Source organism: Microcaecilia unicolor, chromosome 3 (genome assembly GCF_901765095.1).
Source record: "Microcaecilia unicolor chromosome 3, aMicUni1.1, whole genome shotgun sequence".
Classification (NCBI taxonomy): domain Eukaryota; kingdom Metazoa; phylum Chordata; class Amphibia; order Gymnophiona; family Siphonopidae; genus Microcaecilia; species Microcaecilia unicolor.
In genome coordinates this window covers 524372257-524386773 of record NC_044033.1, presented here as the reverse complement: position 1 = coordinate 524386773, position 14517 = coordinate 524372257, and the positions used below count along the sequence as shown (strand labels likewise).

Below are 14517 nucleotides of genomic sequence, written 5' to 3'. Positions count from 1 at the left end.
TCAAAATAAAAAATTACAACGTTATAATATATGGTAAAGTTTTCTCTTTCTCTCTCCCTCTCAATATATATATCCTATATAATAATTTTCACCTCCAACGTTCTGACTTGCTGCCTGGGACAGTGGCTCATTCCGAGTTGGTCTGCTAGGCTCCGTAGATCAGGCTGACATCACTATAGCCATTATGATGTCAACTTCAGAACCCGGGGGAAAAAAAAACATGCCTCACAGCTGATCCATGTCCAGAGGAGGTTCGCTGGACATGGGTGGCTGGAGGGGGGGCAGGGGAGAGAGGAGGGTCGCTGGACATGGATGGCTGGAGGGGGGGCAGGGAAGAGAGGAGGTTCGCTGGACATGGGTGGCTGCGTCATCTTTTAACATGGTGAAGTTAGACTTTTTAGTGTGATCACCCAGCAGTTTTCGCATGTTCGAAAATGTTTCCACTGTAAAACTACCATTATTGGGGAAAAAAACAAGGTACAGTTTACTGTTAATGATGTCACAGTGGCATAGATTTTTGGAAACAATTTTAATAATTTCTATTTAATAATATGATCATTTACAGATGATTTCTTTTTTAAAGTATTTCAGATTAGAATGGCAATCATGGGCAAGGTGTCAGTAGCAGACAAAATGAGAATCCAGACACGGTTTCAAAGCAAAGGCTATAGTGGCCGTGTATCATCTGAAGAACTGGAAGCTCGGCACTGTGAAGAAAATTTGTCAGAGTCAGTCCAAAATTCTGACACATTAAGTTTCATTTCAATGACCTTATTTTATTGTGTTTTAGCTCAAAACATTTTTAAACACGCTAAACAGAAGGAAGACGACCACGGAAGCAGTCGTGTCTTTCAGTAGATCTTCACTGACAGCTGTTTGTAGACACCGTCTGTGTTTGGATAACAACTATTGGAATTTCCTCTATTGTATTTCATATGGAAAGCGGTCCACAAGCTGCCAAACTACAGTACTTCAGAAGTCGATAAAACTGCACTATGTTAGTCTGCAGAAGGGATATCCTACAATGGTCAGGCTGTGTTGGCTCTGACAACCGGACAGCCTGGATGGACCAATTGATCTTTGTCTCCTGAGCCTGGATTTGGACAGGCATGTAATCAAATCTAACTCTGAATCCAGGTCACTATATTAATGTTCATTCATATCAACAAACTGTAGTCCACTGAGTTCTTAGAAGGCAAGTGGGCCACATCTGGTCAATATGGGGACAGTTTTACAAAGGGATGCATCCTCCAGTTAGGCACCCTGAGGAGACACAGTGGGAGCCTATTCTATATCAGAACTGTGGCACCCAGAATACTAAAGGAACCTGGTGCTAGTACACCTAATATGTCTTGGGATAGTTCTTTCTCATGCAAGAAGAACAATGTGTCATGTCCCCTACGTCAACGCAAGCAGCGTCTTCGGGCTGCGCAGGGTCCCGTTGACACGCACAGTTGACTGGCACAGCCCTGAGCCATATGTGTGTGGTTCTTCTCTGGCTCCAGGCTCCTTGATTGCTTAGCTTCCACCCACCTGGGTCTGCTCTTCCTCTGTCTGGCTTCCCTTGCTTCTCTCCTATTAGTCTTCCGGTTCCTCCTTCCCCTGCTGTTGTCTTATGGCTGTGCCCCTTCTCCCTGCTAATGTCAGATGCCAGCAGTTTATCAGCTGAGCTCTCCCTAGACTCCTTGCTTCGGCTTCTACTTAGGTAGGTGTTACTTGCTCAATAGTGTGCTTCTCCTCTACTTTTTTCTGCTTTGCTAACTCTGCCTGTACCTGGATTACTCTCGTGTCTGCTGCCTGCCTACTGACCTAGCCTGTACATGGATTACTCTTGTGTCTGCTGCCTGCCTACTGACTCTGCCTGTACCTGGATTACTCTTGTGTCTGCTGCCTGCCTACTGACCTTGCCTGTACCTGGATCACTCTCTTGCCTGCTGCCCGTCTGGCCATCAGGTTCATCACCCTGCTTCCTGCTCTATTGCGTAAGCCCTGCAGGCCACCCGCACCTAGAGGCTCAACCTCTGGGGAACGGCAGTCAGCACAGGTGAAACCCGGGGTTGTCCGGCCGCCAAGCAGAACCTGGTCCGAGTACCGGGCTTGGCAGCGCTCTACTTGGTACAAGAACTCACAGGTCTGACACAATGTGCTAAAGGTGTTAAATTGTTTTTGTCATTACATGAGCAAATTATTCAATGGTTCCTAGTACCAAGCAATTTATTCTTTCATAATGATTGACTTGTAGAACGCAACCCAACTTAATATCTTCACTTCTGTCTTTTTCTGTGGGTCTCTCTCAGGTCACTCAATTCTTAGACTCATCAGGCATTCCTTGAGTTGGATGAATCATCCAGTTTATCTCGTGGGCATCTCATTGACATTTGGATGTAGGATGAGGCAATGCAATTGACCACTCTGAAGAAGTATGAACAACCTCCTGCTTTGAAATCTTTCTAGTGAAATTGGGGATGGGGGAAGTGCTGAAGGAGGTTGTCAAATTAGATTAATGTAATGCTTTGTATTGTGGGTTACCACAGGTATCAGTTCAGGCTCTTCAAGTAGGCCAAACTGCTGCTGCTCTGAATTTCAGGAGCCTCCTGATTCAGCCTCATAACCTCCAATTTTGCAAGCAGTCCACTAGCTGCCGATCATTTGTCACATCCAATGTAAGATTCTGGTTTTAGTGTTTAAGGCTTTAACAAGGCTTCATTAGCTGTTCCTTTAAGTCTGAAGATTTATCGACCAATGAGGTTACAGAGATCTTAAGGTACATACTTATTGGAAGTCTCTTCCTTTCACCGAGTTCAGACGAAGACTATCTGAATTGAAGAAAGCTTGAGACAAGTACATCTCTAAGGGAGTGAAAGGGAGAGTAGATGGTATGGATGGGCAGACTGGATAGGGCATATGATCTTCATTTTCCTGTGCAGCAACATGCAAAAATCGCTAGGTAATAAGCTAAAATATCAATAACATAAATGACTTAAGTAAGGAGGCAGAGGGCGCATTTTGAACATGTAAATTGGACATGGACAGTGAATTTCTATGAGAGACTTTCCCTGGGAATGGGTGGGTAGGGGTGGGAGTAGGGGGGGAGGGGGGAAGGGGAGAGGGGGGGGGGGGGGGGCCTGTTAGATTAGTAGGAAGGATACAATACGGCCATGGGGAGAGTATTTATTGCAAGGCATGGAAGAATGGACAATAGAAGTTCAAGATATAGCTTCCTTTAATAGTTAGTTAGCTCTGTGTTTTTGGTAGCGGTAGATGGGTCCCCTGATAGGATCAAGATGTCTAGGGGTAAACGTATTAACACTACTATGTTTATATTGAAACTCAATAAACAAATTGCAAAATAAAATAAATGACTTAAGTATGTAAAACCTTTTGTTGAAATTCAAAGCGGTTGCCGAGAACTGCAAAAACACTTTGGGGGTTACTTTTTATTTTGCCTCGCCTTGTGTATATGTGTTTAGAGCCAGAACAAAAAATTTAGAGTCCAACAGTATGAAAACAGAGGCGCAGAGTCAGAGGTTTGGTGTACCGACTCCATAGTCCTGGTTTTGATGTCAGGTATAGGACTAAGGGGTAGATGCATCAAGCAAACGTAAAAAAATCAAAATCGTTAAAGGCCCTAACGATTTTTAAAAAACGAAGAATGCACCAAAAAAAAAAGTCACACATGCTCAGATCGGTATAGAAACGTACAATGTATCAAAGAATCACAATACACATCGTTAATCGGCCCCCAAATCATGCGCAGAGCAGCCAAGCGTTATGTTAGCTGCTCTGCGCATGCCACAAACAGTCAAAACACAGTCAAATCACAAGCACATGGCTCCCAAATCAAAACAAAAAGAAAAAAAAAGGGTCGGGAGGGGGCAAGGGCGCTCATCAGGAGCGTCCTGTACGGACGGCCTTGCCCCCCCCCCCCCCCCCCGCTGCCCCCCACTTTCCGCCGCTCCCCCCACCCCGAAAAAGCAAAATTCAAGCAGCCCTGCTCCCCACTTTCCGCCGCTCCCCCCCCACCCCGAAAAAGCAAAATTCAAGCAGCCCTGCTCCCCACTTTCCGCCGCTCCCCCCACCCCGAAAAAGCAAAATTCGAGCAGCCCCTGCCCCCCGCCCTTCCTCACTACTCTCTCACCTCAGCTCCGCCTCCCGACATCCTCCGTCCTGTGCCCCGCCCCTTTTGGGGTCGTCGCCGCCATTCCCCTCCTCCATCGGGCCCCCCTCCCTCTTACCGGGCCCGTGCAGCGCCTCTCTCCTCTGTCCGAAGGCGCTGCACGGGCAAGAAGAAAGCCTGATGCCTGCCTTCGCCCAGCTTCGATGGCGCGTCTTTCTCCTGCTGGGCCCGCCCCTGCAGGGGCCCAGCAGGAGAAGACGCGCCATCGAAGCTGGGCGAAGGCAGGCATCAGGCTTTCTTCTTGCCCGTGCAGCGCCTTCGGACAGAGGAGAGAGGCGCTGCACGGGCCCGGTAAGAGGGAGGGGGGCCCGATGGAGGAGGGGAATGGCGGCGACGACCCCAAAAGGGGGCGGGGCACAGGACGGAGGATGTCGGGAGGCGGAGCTGAGGTGAGAGAGTAGTGAGGAAGGGCGGGGGGCAGGGGCTGCTCGAATTTTGCTTTTTCGGGGTGGGGGAGCGGCGGAAAGTGGGGAGCAGCGGGGGGGGGGGGGCAAGGCCGTCCGTACAGGACGCTCCTGATGAGCGCCCTTGCCCCCTCCCAACCCTTTTTTTAATTTTTATTTATTTATGTTTTTCTGACGTCCTTTGGACCAATCACAGCGCTTTTAGCTCTGCTAATGCGCTGGGATTGGCTCAAAGTTTGTTTATTTTTTCTCTTAATGATTTTTCCTGGCACAGAGCTGTCCTAACGAGTGGTCCAGACCTGTCGTTAGTTTTCCTGCCTTTTTCCTGCGTAAAGGCAATCGGAAAAGGTTAGTGCATGTCGTTTCAATGGGGTTTTCACACTAATTGCTCATCTCCATTCCGTTTTCGTTAGCTGCTGGCTTCCTCGGTAAAAGCCCTTTGATGCATGCAACGGATCAAATTTTCCTCGTTGGAGAGTCATTAAAGGCTCATTTAGCTTTAGTGCATCTGCCCCTAATTGTATTGGGGAACCACAGGAGGTAAAGTTTGTTCATTTTAGCCTATTCTTGAGCTGCTGTTAAACAATTTATTCCGGGCTAGGTACATTGTCATTAAGCTAGCTTGGAGAGTGGGCGCTGAGGGTCTTCTCTAGCCCCTGGCAAAAACAAAAGTAGTAGTTGTGCATGAGGCCCCCAACAGTGAAAGTAATGAAAGAAGCAGGAAGTTGGGTAAGCTAGCTGCATTATTTTAGGAATTAAGTTTGCCTGACTCAGCATGCGGAAGAGTCATCCAAGGCAAGCAAATAATCTTGGGATTACTATTTGCACTCTTTGTGTAAGCATTCAGAATTTTGCCATGTCAGCCCATCGGGCAGCCTTCACGAAGGGCTGGACTGTAACATCAGCATTGCCCTTACATAGCAAGGCTGGTCACCCGTTGTGTTCAATCAGTAGTAGTAATGACAGTTTAGTTTTGGAAGCAGCATGGAATATGGCATGATTCTCTTATTCAGCAGACTGCTAAAACCTGTCGTTTCTTTCTCTATAATATCACCAAAATTCGCCCTTTCCTTTCTGAGCACACTACCAGAACCCTCATCCACGCTCTTTTCACCTCTCGCTTAGACTATTGCAACTTGCTTCTCACAGGTCTCCCACTTAGCCATCTCTCTCCTCTTCAATCTGTTCAAAATTCTGCTGCACGACTAATATTCCGCCAGGGTCATTATGCTCATATTAGCCCTCTCCTCAAGTCACTTCACTGGCTTCCTATCCGTTTCCGCATACAGTTCAAACTCCTCTTATTGACCTATAAGTGCATTCACTCTGCAGCTCCTCAGTACCTCTCCACTCTCATCTCTCCCTACATTCCTCCCCAGGAACTCCGTTGACTGGGTAAATCTCTCTTATCTGCACCCTTCTCCTCCACCGCTAACTCCAGACTCCATTCCTTTTATCTTGCTGCACCGTATGTCTGGAATAGACTTCCTGAGCCATTACGTCAAGCTCCATCTCTGGCCGTCTAAAAGCCCACGTTTTTGATGCTGCTTTTAACTCCTAACCCTTATTCACTTGTTCAGAACCCTTAGTTTATCATCCTCACTTTAATATTCCCTTATCTCTTGTTTGTCTGTCTAATTAGATTGTAAGCTCTGTCGAGCAGGGACTGTCTCTTCATGTTCAAGTGTACAGTGTTGTGTCTGTCTAGTAGCGCTATAGAAATGATAAGTAGTAGTAGTCTTTGGGATTCCGGAATCTTGCTACTCTTTGGGATTCCGGAATCTTGCTACTTTGTCCTTATCCCTTATTTGTCCTGTTTGTCCTAATTAGATTGTAAGCTCTGTCGAGCAGGGACTGTCTCTTACATGTTCAAGTGTACAGCGCTGCGTACGTCTAGTAGCGCTATAGAAATAAGTAATAGTAGTCTTTGGGATTCCGGAATCTTGCTACTTTGTCCTTATCCCTTATTTGTCCTGTTTGTCCTAATTAGATTGTAAGCTCTGTTGAGCAGGGACTGTCTCTTACATGTTCAAGTGTACAGCGCTGCGTACGTCTAGTAGCGCTATAGAAATAAGTAATAGTAGTCTTTGGGATTCCGGAATCTTGCTACTTTGTCCTTATCCCTTATTTGTCCTGTTTGTCCTAATTAGATTGTAAGCTCTGTCGAGCAGGGACTGTCTCTTACATGTTCAAGTGTACAGCGCTGCGTACGTCTAGTAGTACTATAGAAATGATAAGTAGTAGTAGTAGTCTTTGGGATTCCGGAATCCTGCTATTATTTGGGTTCCGGAATCTTGCTACTCTTGGGGATTCCAGAACCTTGCTACTCTTTGGGATTCCGGAATCTTGCTACCCTTTGTCCTTATCCCTTATTTGTCCTGTTTGTCCTAATTAGATTGTAAGCGCTGTCGAGCAGGGACTGTCTCTTCATGCTCAAGTGTACAGCGCTGCGTACGTCTGGTAGTACTATAGAAATGATAAGTAGCAGTAGTACTTAAGATTGTTGGAGGAAAATGGGGAGAAATGGAGGTATGAAGGTTCATGTAGGCTGTGTGACCCTTCTCAGTTACAGATGGGTGGCAGTGGTGGCTGGCACACCGCCTCGTTGCTGGTATTATGATGTGTGTAGGTGCTGTCATGCAGTATTGATGGCTATCTTTCAGAGATCTTGGCTCTTTGGTGCTTCTGCACTAAATTCAGTTTTATCTTGAAGCCTTTTATGTGCTTTTAATATAAAGATCTCATAGATTTCATGTTAATACATTTTCTCCTTATCACTAAAATGTCAGGAGAGGCTACTGGCTTTTGTCTATACCAAAGAAGTGTTTTAATAAGTGCACGTTTTTTAAAATTATTAATTTGGATTTTGTGCATACCTTTTTCAGTAGTAGCTCAAGGTGAGTTACACTCAGGTACACTGGGTATTTGTCTGTCCCTGGAGGGTTCACAATCTAAGTTTGTACCTGAGGCAATGGAGGGTTAAGTGACTAGGGAGCACGCAATGAAGCTACAAATTAGTACATTTAAAATGAATCAGTGAAAATATTTCTTCACTTAACGTGTAATTAAACACTGGAATTTGTTGCCAGAGAATGTGGTAAAAGCAGTTAGCTTACTGGGGTTTAAAAAAGGTTTGGATAGCTTCCTAAAAGAAAAGTCCATAAACCATTATTAAAATGCACTTTGGAAAACCCACTGCTTATTTCTGGGATAAACCACATAAAATGTACTGTTTTGGGATCTTGCCAGTTACTTGTGACCTGGATTGGCCATTTTTGGAAACAGGATCCTGGGCTTGATGGACCTTCGTTCTGACCCAGTATGGCAACACTTATGTACTTATGACTTGTCCAAGATCACAAGCAGCAGCAGTGGGATTTGAATTCCTCTAAATTACTACTCCAGTGAGGTATCCAGGGACCGACACTAAATATGAGCAGTACCCAGATAACTTCAGGAGCCACCGAAGACCCAAATGTTCAGTGCTAGTACCTGGATATGGCCTGGCACTGAATATCTTGAGTCCAATTTTACCTGCAGCTGCTTGGGCTGAATATTGACTGATCAAATTTCATGGGATTTCTTTTAAAACACCCGATGTCTTCTGTCTGCAGCTGTTCCTCTATGGTTATCCTGTGTAAATTCTTCTTCCTTGGTTTTCAGACTGTTTGATTTAAGGTACCCCCTCCTCCCATCATGTTCCGGGCTGGACTGGTGGTGATATGTCCTATCTCGAAACATTGGTCTGTCATCAGAAAGTCTTCAGTAGCATCAGGGTCTTTCGTGAGTGGTTGCATAAGTAAGAAAGCAGGTGAGATGTGATGGCTCAAAATGTGGCTCGGATAATTATGGGTGTTTCTCGATTTTGTCATATAACTAACTCCTTTATTACAAGAACTTTATTGGTTTCCACTATTCTGCAGTATCCAGTTAAGATTCTGGTATCATTAGTTAAAGCATTAAGAAATAATGCTCCATTACCTATTGCTTCTTGTTTCAAGATTTATCAGCCGATGTGAACATTGAGATCTCAGGGCAGATGTTTGTTAGACGTCCACAGGGTTTGCCTGCAAGAAGATCGAACTTGTCTATTATTAATATCAGGACTGACCCTATGAAATGATCCTTATTGGAGACGGAAAGTGAAAGTGCCTTGGTGCTTTGTAGCTTTTACTATATGAGACGTGGGGACCCCTGACGCAGGTGCTAGTCACCGAAACACGGCCCGTGTCGGGTCTTTTTGTCAAGGCTCATTCATTAAAGAACTGTATTCCATTTTTAAAGGCCCGTGGTGCTGTTTTTTTTGTTTGGACTTTAGTTTGTACTTCGTTCCCTCTATTTTGTTATATAGCTATTCCACTAGCAACATTCCATGTAGAAGGCTGCGCAGGCTTCTGTTTCTGTGAGTCTACTACTACTACTACTTATCATTTCTAAAGCGCTACTAGATGTACGCAGCGCTGTACACTTGAACATGAAGAGACAGTCCCTGCTCGACAGAGCTTACAATCTAATTAGGACAGACATACAAGACAAACAAGAGATCTTCAAGGGCCGACTTCTACATGGAATGTTGCTAGTGGAATAGCAACATTCCATGTAGAATCTCAAATAGTAGCAACCCTGGAGGAGTGGCCTAGTGGTTAGGGTGGCGGACTTTGGTCCTGGGGAACTGAGGAACTGAGTTCGATTCCCACTTCAGGCACAGGCAGCTCCTTGTGACTCTGGGCAAGTCACTTAACCCTCCATTGCCCGCCGCATTGAGCCTGCCATGAGTGGGAAAGTGCGGAGTACAAATGTAATATAAATAAATAAATCCTGTATTAGAATTGAGACAAATGGCATATTTACTCTCATTCAGAAAATTATTGAAGACTTATTTTTGCAAGGGTAGGGTTAAATGGCCATTTTTCTCAATAGAGGAAGGTGAATAGTAGAGTTCCGCAGGGATCTGTACTGGGACCAGTGCTATTTCACATATTTATAAATAATCTGGAAATCTGAACATGTGAGGTGATTAAATTTGCAGATGACACAAAACTATTCAAAGTTGTCAAAACACATGCAGACTGTTAAAAATTACAGGAAGATCTTAGGAAGCTGGAAGACTGGGCATCCAAATGGCAGATGAAATTTAATGTGACAAATGCAAAGTGATGCACGTGGGGAAGAATAATCCGAATCATAGTTATCTGATGCAAGGGTCCACCCTAGGAGTCAGCATCCAAGAAGAAGACCTTGGTGTCATTCTAGACAATACAATGAAATCTTCAGGAAGCAGGTGAAAGCTTGGCTCTTCAACCAGGCCTTTAACACTAACTTTACTCTCACTCACACACACAAGGAGTGACACGGGCTGCACATACTGCAGCAGGACACATTTAATCCACTCCTACCCTAGTTGAGATAATATTTAACCATCTCTCTGACCTCATGTGAACTTTCTTTCAATTAGTCTCCTTACTTTCTAACTCCTCTTACTTTCTTACCTATCTTTATGTTCCATCTTTGCTTATACCCTTCACTGTCTATTAAAATGTTCTATTTTGTACTGTGTTGACTTTGTAAGTAGTAACTATGCCATACTTTGTATTGTTATTTGAATATTTTTACTGCTGTAATTGTCTATTGCTCATGTTTGATTTATTCTTATTGTACACTGCCTTGAACGAATTCCTTCAAAAAGGCGGTAGATAAATCCTAATAAATAAATACATTGGTCTGATCCAGTATGGCTGTTCTTATGGTGGTCTAATGGATGCATCCTAACTGATATTTGTAAATTGTATTCTGTGTGGAATTTTGTTCATTTATGATTTTAGTTCTTAATTTTATGTACATTTATTTGGAACCTGTTTAGAATATTTAGATAATGTGGGCTATAAATTTTAGATAGATAAATAAATAAATACATAGAGACATCCAAACACCTTAAATAATGTACAATGAGCAAACCTCTCAGAGCAAACATAGTAGATTACAGTCCATCATGTCTGCTGAAGAAGATAAACTTGATGTTTACAATATGATATGCAATATAAACATATGCAAATTTGATCTTGATCTGTCTTTTGCCACTTTCGGAGCACAGTCCGTAGAAGTCTGCCTGGCACTGTCCTTCCCAAATACTGGACTGCCATCTAAGCAACGCTAAGTTTTTTGTTTTGATTCCAAGGTGGTTCTAGAACAAAAAGGCGTGGTATGATGTTCAGAGGGTGTAGACTGTTTCATCATCTGAAGTATGGTGGATATATGAATAGCCACTAGTTGGAGGAGTTGAAGGCCAGAACAGTATCAAAATTTAAGAAGGCCATGAGATAAGCACAGAGGGTCGTTGGTTGTAAAACAGTGAAGGGAAAACCAGAGATGGTCTATGGGTTTGCATAGAAAGTAAGTTGGTTAAGATTGGAAGGCCTTAGTTGCCAGATTCTCTGTTTCTCTGAACTGCGAATGGTCCTAGAAGAAGCTGGAAGGACATAGTCTCAAGGATAGGAGAAAAAAAAAGATTACTGTATGTTTATTTTGTTTACCGGTCTGTGAAAGGGTTTTATTCTATTTTATACCATTTCTTTAGTCTAATGTATTATAAATGAATGTTGTGAGTTTCCTAGACTTTAAGCATATGCCGTATTTTTTGGACTACAAGATGCACTTTTTCCCCCCCTCAAATTTGAGAGGAAAATGTGGGTGCGTCTTATAGTCCGAACGTAGCGTACCTGCTCGCTGTGGGGGGAGGGGAGCGGCCAGGGCCGGTCTTAGGCCAAGGCGAGCATTGCGACCGCAGAGGGCCTCGCGCTCAAAGGGGCCCCATGCGGCGCCTCAACTCCGCCCAGTGCTTTTTTTTTTGTCAGGTCCGGCTCACCTGCCCGCTCCCTTCCATTCATGCACCCGTGCTCCCTGTTTTGAAATCTTTGATTTACCCGAAGTCGTAGCAGACCAGCAGTAAAAGCAGCAGGCAGGCTCGCCTTCTCGTCGCTTCCCTTCCCTCTCAGCGCGTCCCGCCTTCCTCTGATGTAACTTCCTTTCTGCGAGGGCGGGACGCGCTGAGAGGGAAGGGAAGCGACGAAGAGGCGAGCCTGCCTGCCTGCTGCTTTTACTTACTGCTGGTTCGCCGCGACTTTGAGGCAGGGAGCACGGTTGCACGAACAGAAAGTCGGAGAGCTAAGGGCGGACAGGCGGGCGGGGGTTTGAATGAATCGCTGGACATGGGAGGGGAGGAGAATTGCTGGACATGGAGGGCAGGGGAGAGAGGAGAATCGTTGGACATGGATGGCAGGAGAGGACAAATTCCACTGCAGAGCCACACAGGTTGTGCAAAACTGCTGTCCCCATACAAGAGTGTTGCACAATCTGTGGTCCTCCAGCAGATCTCCGCCACACTTTTTGTTTCAAAATTTTTTTTCCTATTTTCCTCCTCTAAAACCTAGGTGCGTCTTATGGTCTGGTGCGTCTTATAGTCCGAAAAATATGGTAAATGTTTAAGTTAAGTGTTGAATTGGAATGAAAATGGATCCTAATGGAAGGGTTCAGTAACCACTGGGCTACACAATAGTTCACTGGCTGTTTGATTCCACCTACCCCCCCCCCCCTCAATATCACCAGATAGATGCCTGTGAAAATAGTCTATATGGTGCCTATATAGAGCAGACCTTCGCCTATGTGGAACTCGTTTGTGTCCTTAGCCAGTGCTTGAAAGAAAAGGGACCCTTCCATTTCCCCACCTCTGTTTTCTCTAGAAGTGATTTTGTCACAGTAGTGGCGTTTGTTTGTTCTGTGCAGCTGTCCTCAGCTGCACGCTCGAGTATAATTGTTGCATCTGAAAGGCTTTTGTGTAACAGTGGTTTGGTGACGATCCCGTCGGCTTTCATTCAAGCACAGGTGCGCATGGATTTCTAAGAGCCTTTCCATGGCTTGCAATAAGGGACAGTTGGTGGGCTTTGTTCAGCACGCAGTCCACATCAGGAAACATCCCCATTACGTTTGCTCACCTTAGACAGAGGTACAGGAGGAGAAAATGATTGTGAGAATGGTACCTTGTCTTGGACTACCTGTGAAAAGTCATGCGGTAAATAATCCTTAAAATTACAGTATTGGAGAAAAAAATCGTAATTCTTCGTTTGAATACATACCTTGTCCAAATGCCCTAGACAAACTAAAAACAGCATAAAACATGCAATTTATGAAGGTTTTATTACCTTCTATTAAGTCCACCTACCTTAATGGCTTATTATTTTTTAAAATGGCTTTGAATAGGTTTGTGGGGGTGGGGGGGGAGTGTTTTATGATGTAAGATGTCTTGTGGTAAAGAGTTCTTTTGTATTTTATAGGGTTTATGGGGCAGTGCTGTTGGAAAGGGTTAAAACAACGTGATCCATATATTGAATAAATATTTCTGTACAATATATATAGAGAGGATTTATTTATTTGTTACATTTGTACCCCACATTTTCCCACCTATTTGTAGGCTCAATGTGGCTTACATAGTGCCGTGAGGCGATAGCCACCTACGGTGAAGAAACAAATACAGAGTGAAGTTATTTACAATGAAATATATATGAACAGACACATCAGGGAATCATAGAGAGGGAGGTTATATAACAATCATAAAGTTCAATACAAGTTTGGATATCTCCGTGTTGCTGGATTTAGGTCGTTAAGTTGGGTCAGTGGGATATGCTCTTCCAAACAGGTAGATCTTTAGTAATTTCCGGAAGTTGAGGTGGTTGTTCGTAGTCCTCATGTTTTTTGGGAGTACATGCCTATAAATGAGAAGCTGGATCCATGAATTGATTTGTACTTGAGACCTTTGCAATTAGGGTAGCGGAGATTTAAATAAGAACGTGATGATCTGATCTGATTGAGTTTCTAGTTGGCAGGTCTATGAGGATGGGGAAATCTATAGGTAGGAGGGAGAGGGATAGAATTTGAAAAATAATTGATGAAGGAATTTTCTATTACTATTTTTGTGTAAGCTTTATACTTCATTATGTAGCAACTGCGTTGGATGAGTTTTCTTATATTTTGTCATCAATGAAAACATTAGAAGTAAAAAAGGAAAAAAAAAACTTAATGGCTGTTCAAAACACTTTAGTCTTCTACCAAACTGCTTTCTGTGACCTTTCCTTCAAAAACGATTCAGGTCACTCGCAAACTAAATATTGGAGTCCCACCTCTGCCAGGCAATTAGGTTGCTAATGAGCCACTTTGTCAGGTCCTAGAAGACCATCTAGGAATCTCTCTCTGCCCCTGTCTGCAGCCATCTATACCTTAACTCACTAAGGGGCCCAACGCACACCAAAATGGAGTTTCCGCCCGGCTACCACGTGGCTCTTGCGGTAATTTCATTTTTGGCACGCATCCGATACACACGTCCGAAAAAATAATTTTTCTTTTCAGACACGTGCCAAGTGGCACTTGACACGTGTAGGTCATTACCGCCCGGTTACCACATGAGACTTTACCGTTAGGTCAGTGGCTGGCGGTAAGGTCTCAGACCCAAAATGGAAGTGCGCCAATTTTCATTTTGCCGCACGTCCATTTTCGACAAACATTTTATGTTTACGTTTAATCGTTTTTATTGGTAACAACACTTAACATCTGTGTCAGAAGAAAAAAAAAAACAGTACCTTAATGAATTAGAAAGCAATGTTAATATAATACTTTATAACCTTCAAAGAAACCCGTGCCCTTTATGCCCAACCCCCCCACCCCCCAACCAACTTCAAGCTAAATGTGCAGACTCATCTCTGACACTGTCCATCGACTTGTTCCCCAAATCTCACAATGGGGGTTCCAAATTGTACGTACAATCTGATAACCAATTATCTTGATGAACTAGGATAAAATAATTACAGAAGTCTAAATGAAAGCCCTTTGAGTCCTCGTTATTGTCCTGTCAATCCAATCCCACCCTCTGCCCTCTATAACCGCTGCCCC

The 14517-nt window shown here is 44.1% G+C and overlaps 1 protein-coding gene across 1 annotated transcript in view; it reads left to right on the top strand.

The window, feature by feature from the left end:
- Nucleotides 1-606: 606 nt before the first annotated feature.
- PDSS2 (decaprenyl diphosphate synthase subunit 2) overlaps nt 607-14517 on the top strand; it is a 160313-nt gene continuing 146402 nt past the window's right edge. The window contains exon 1 of the mRNA XM_030195191.1: nt 607-728. Coding sequence (XP_030051051.1) covers nt 607-728 — 122 coding nt within the window. The remainder of the gene's footprint in view (nt 729-14517) is intronic.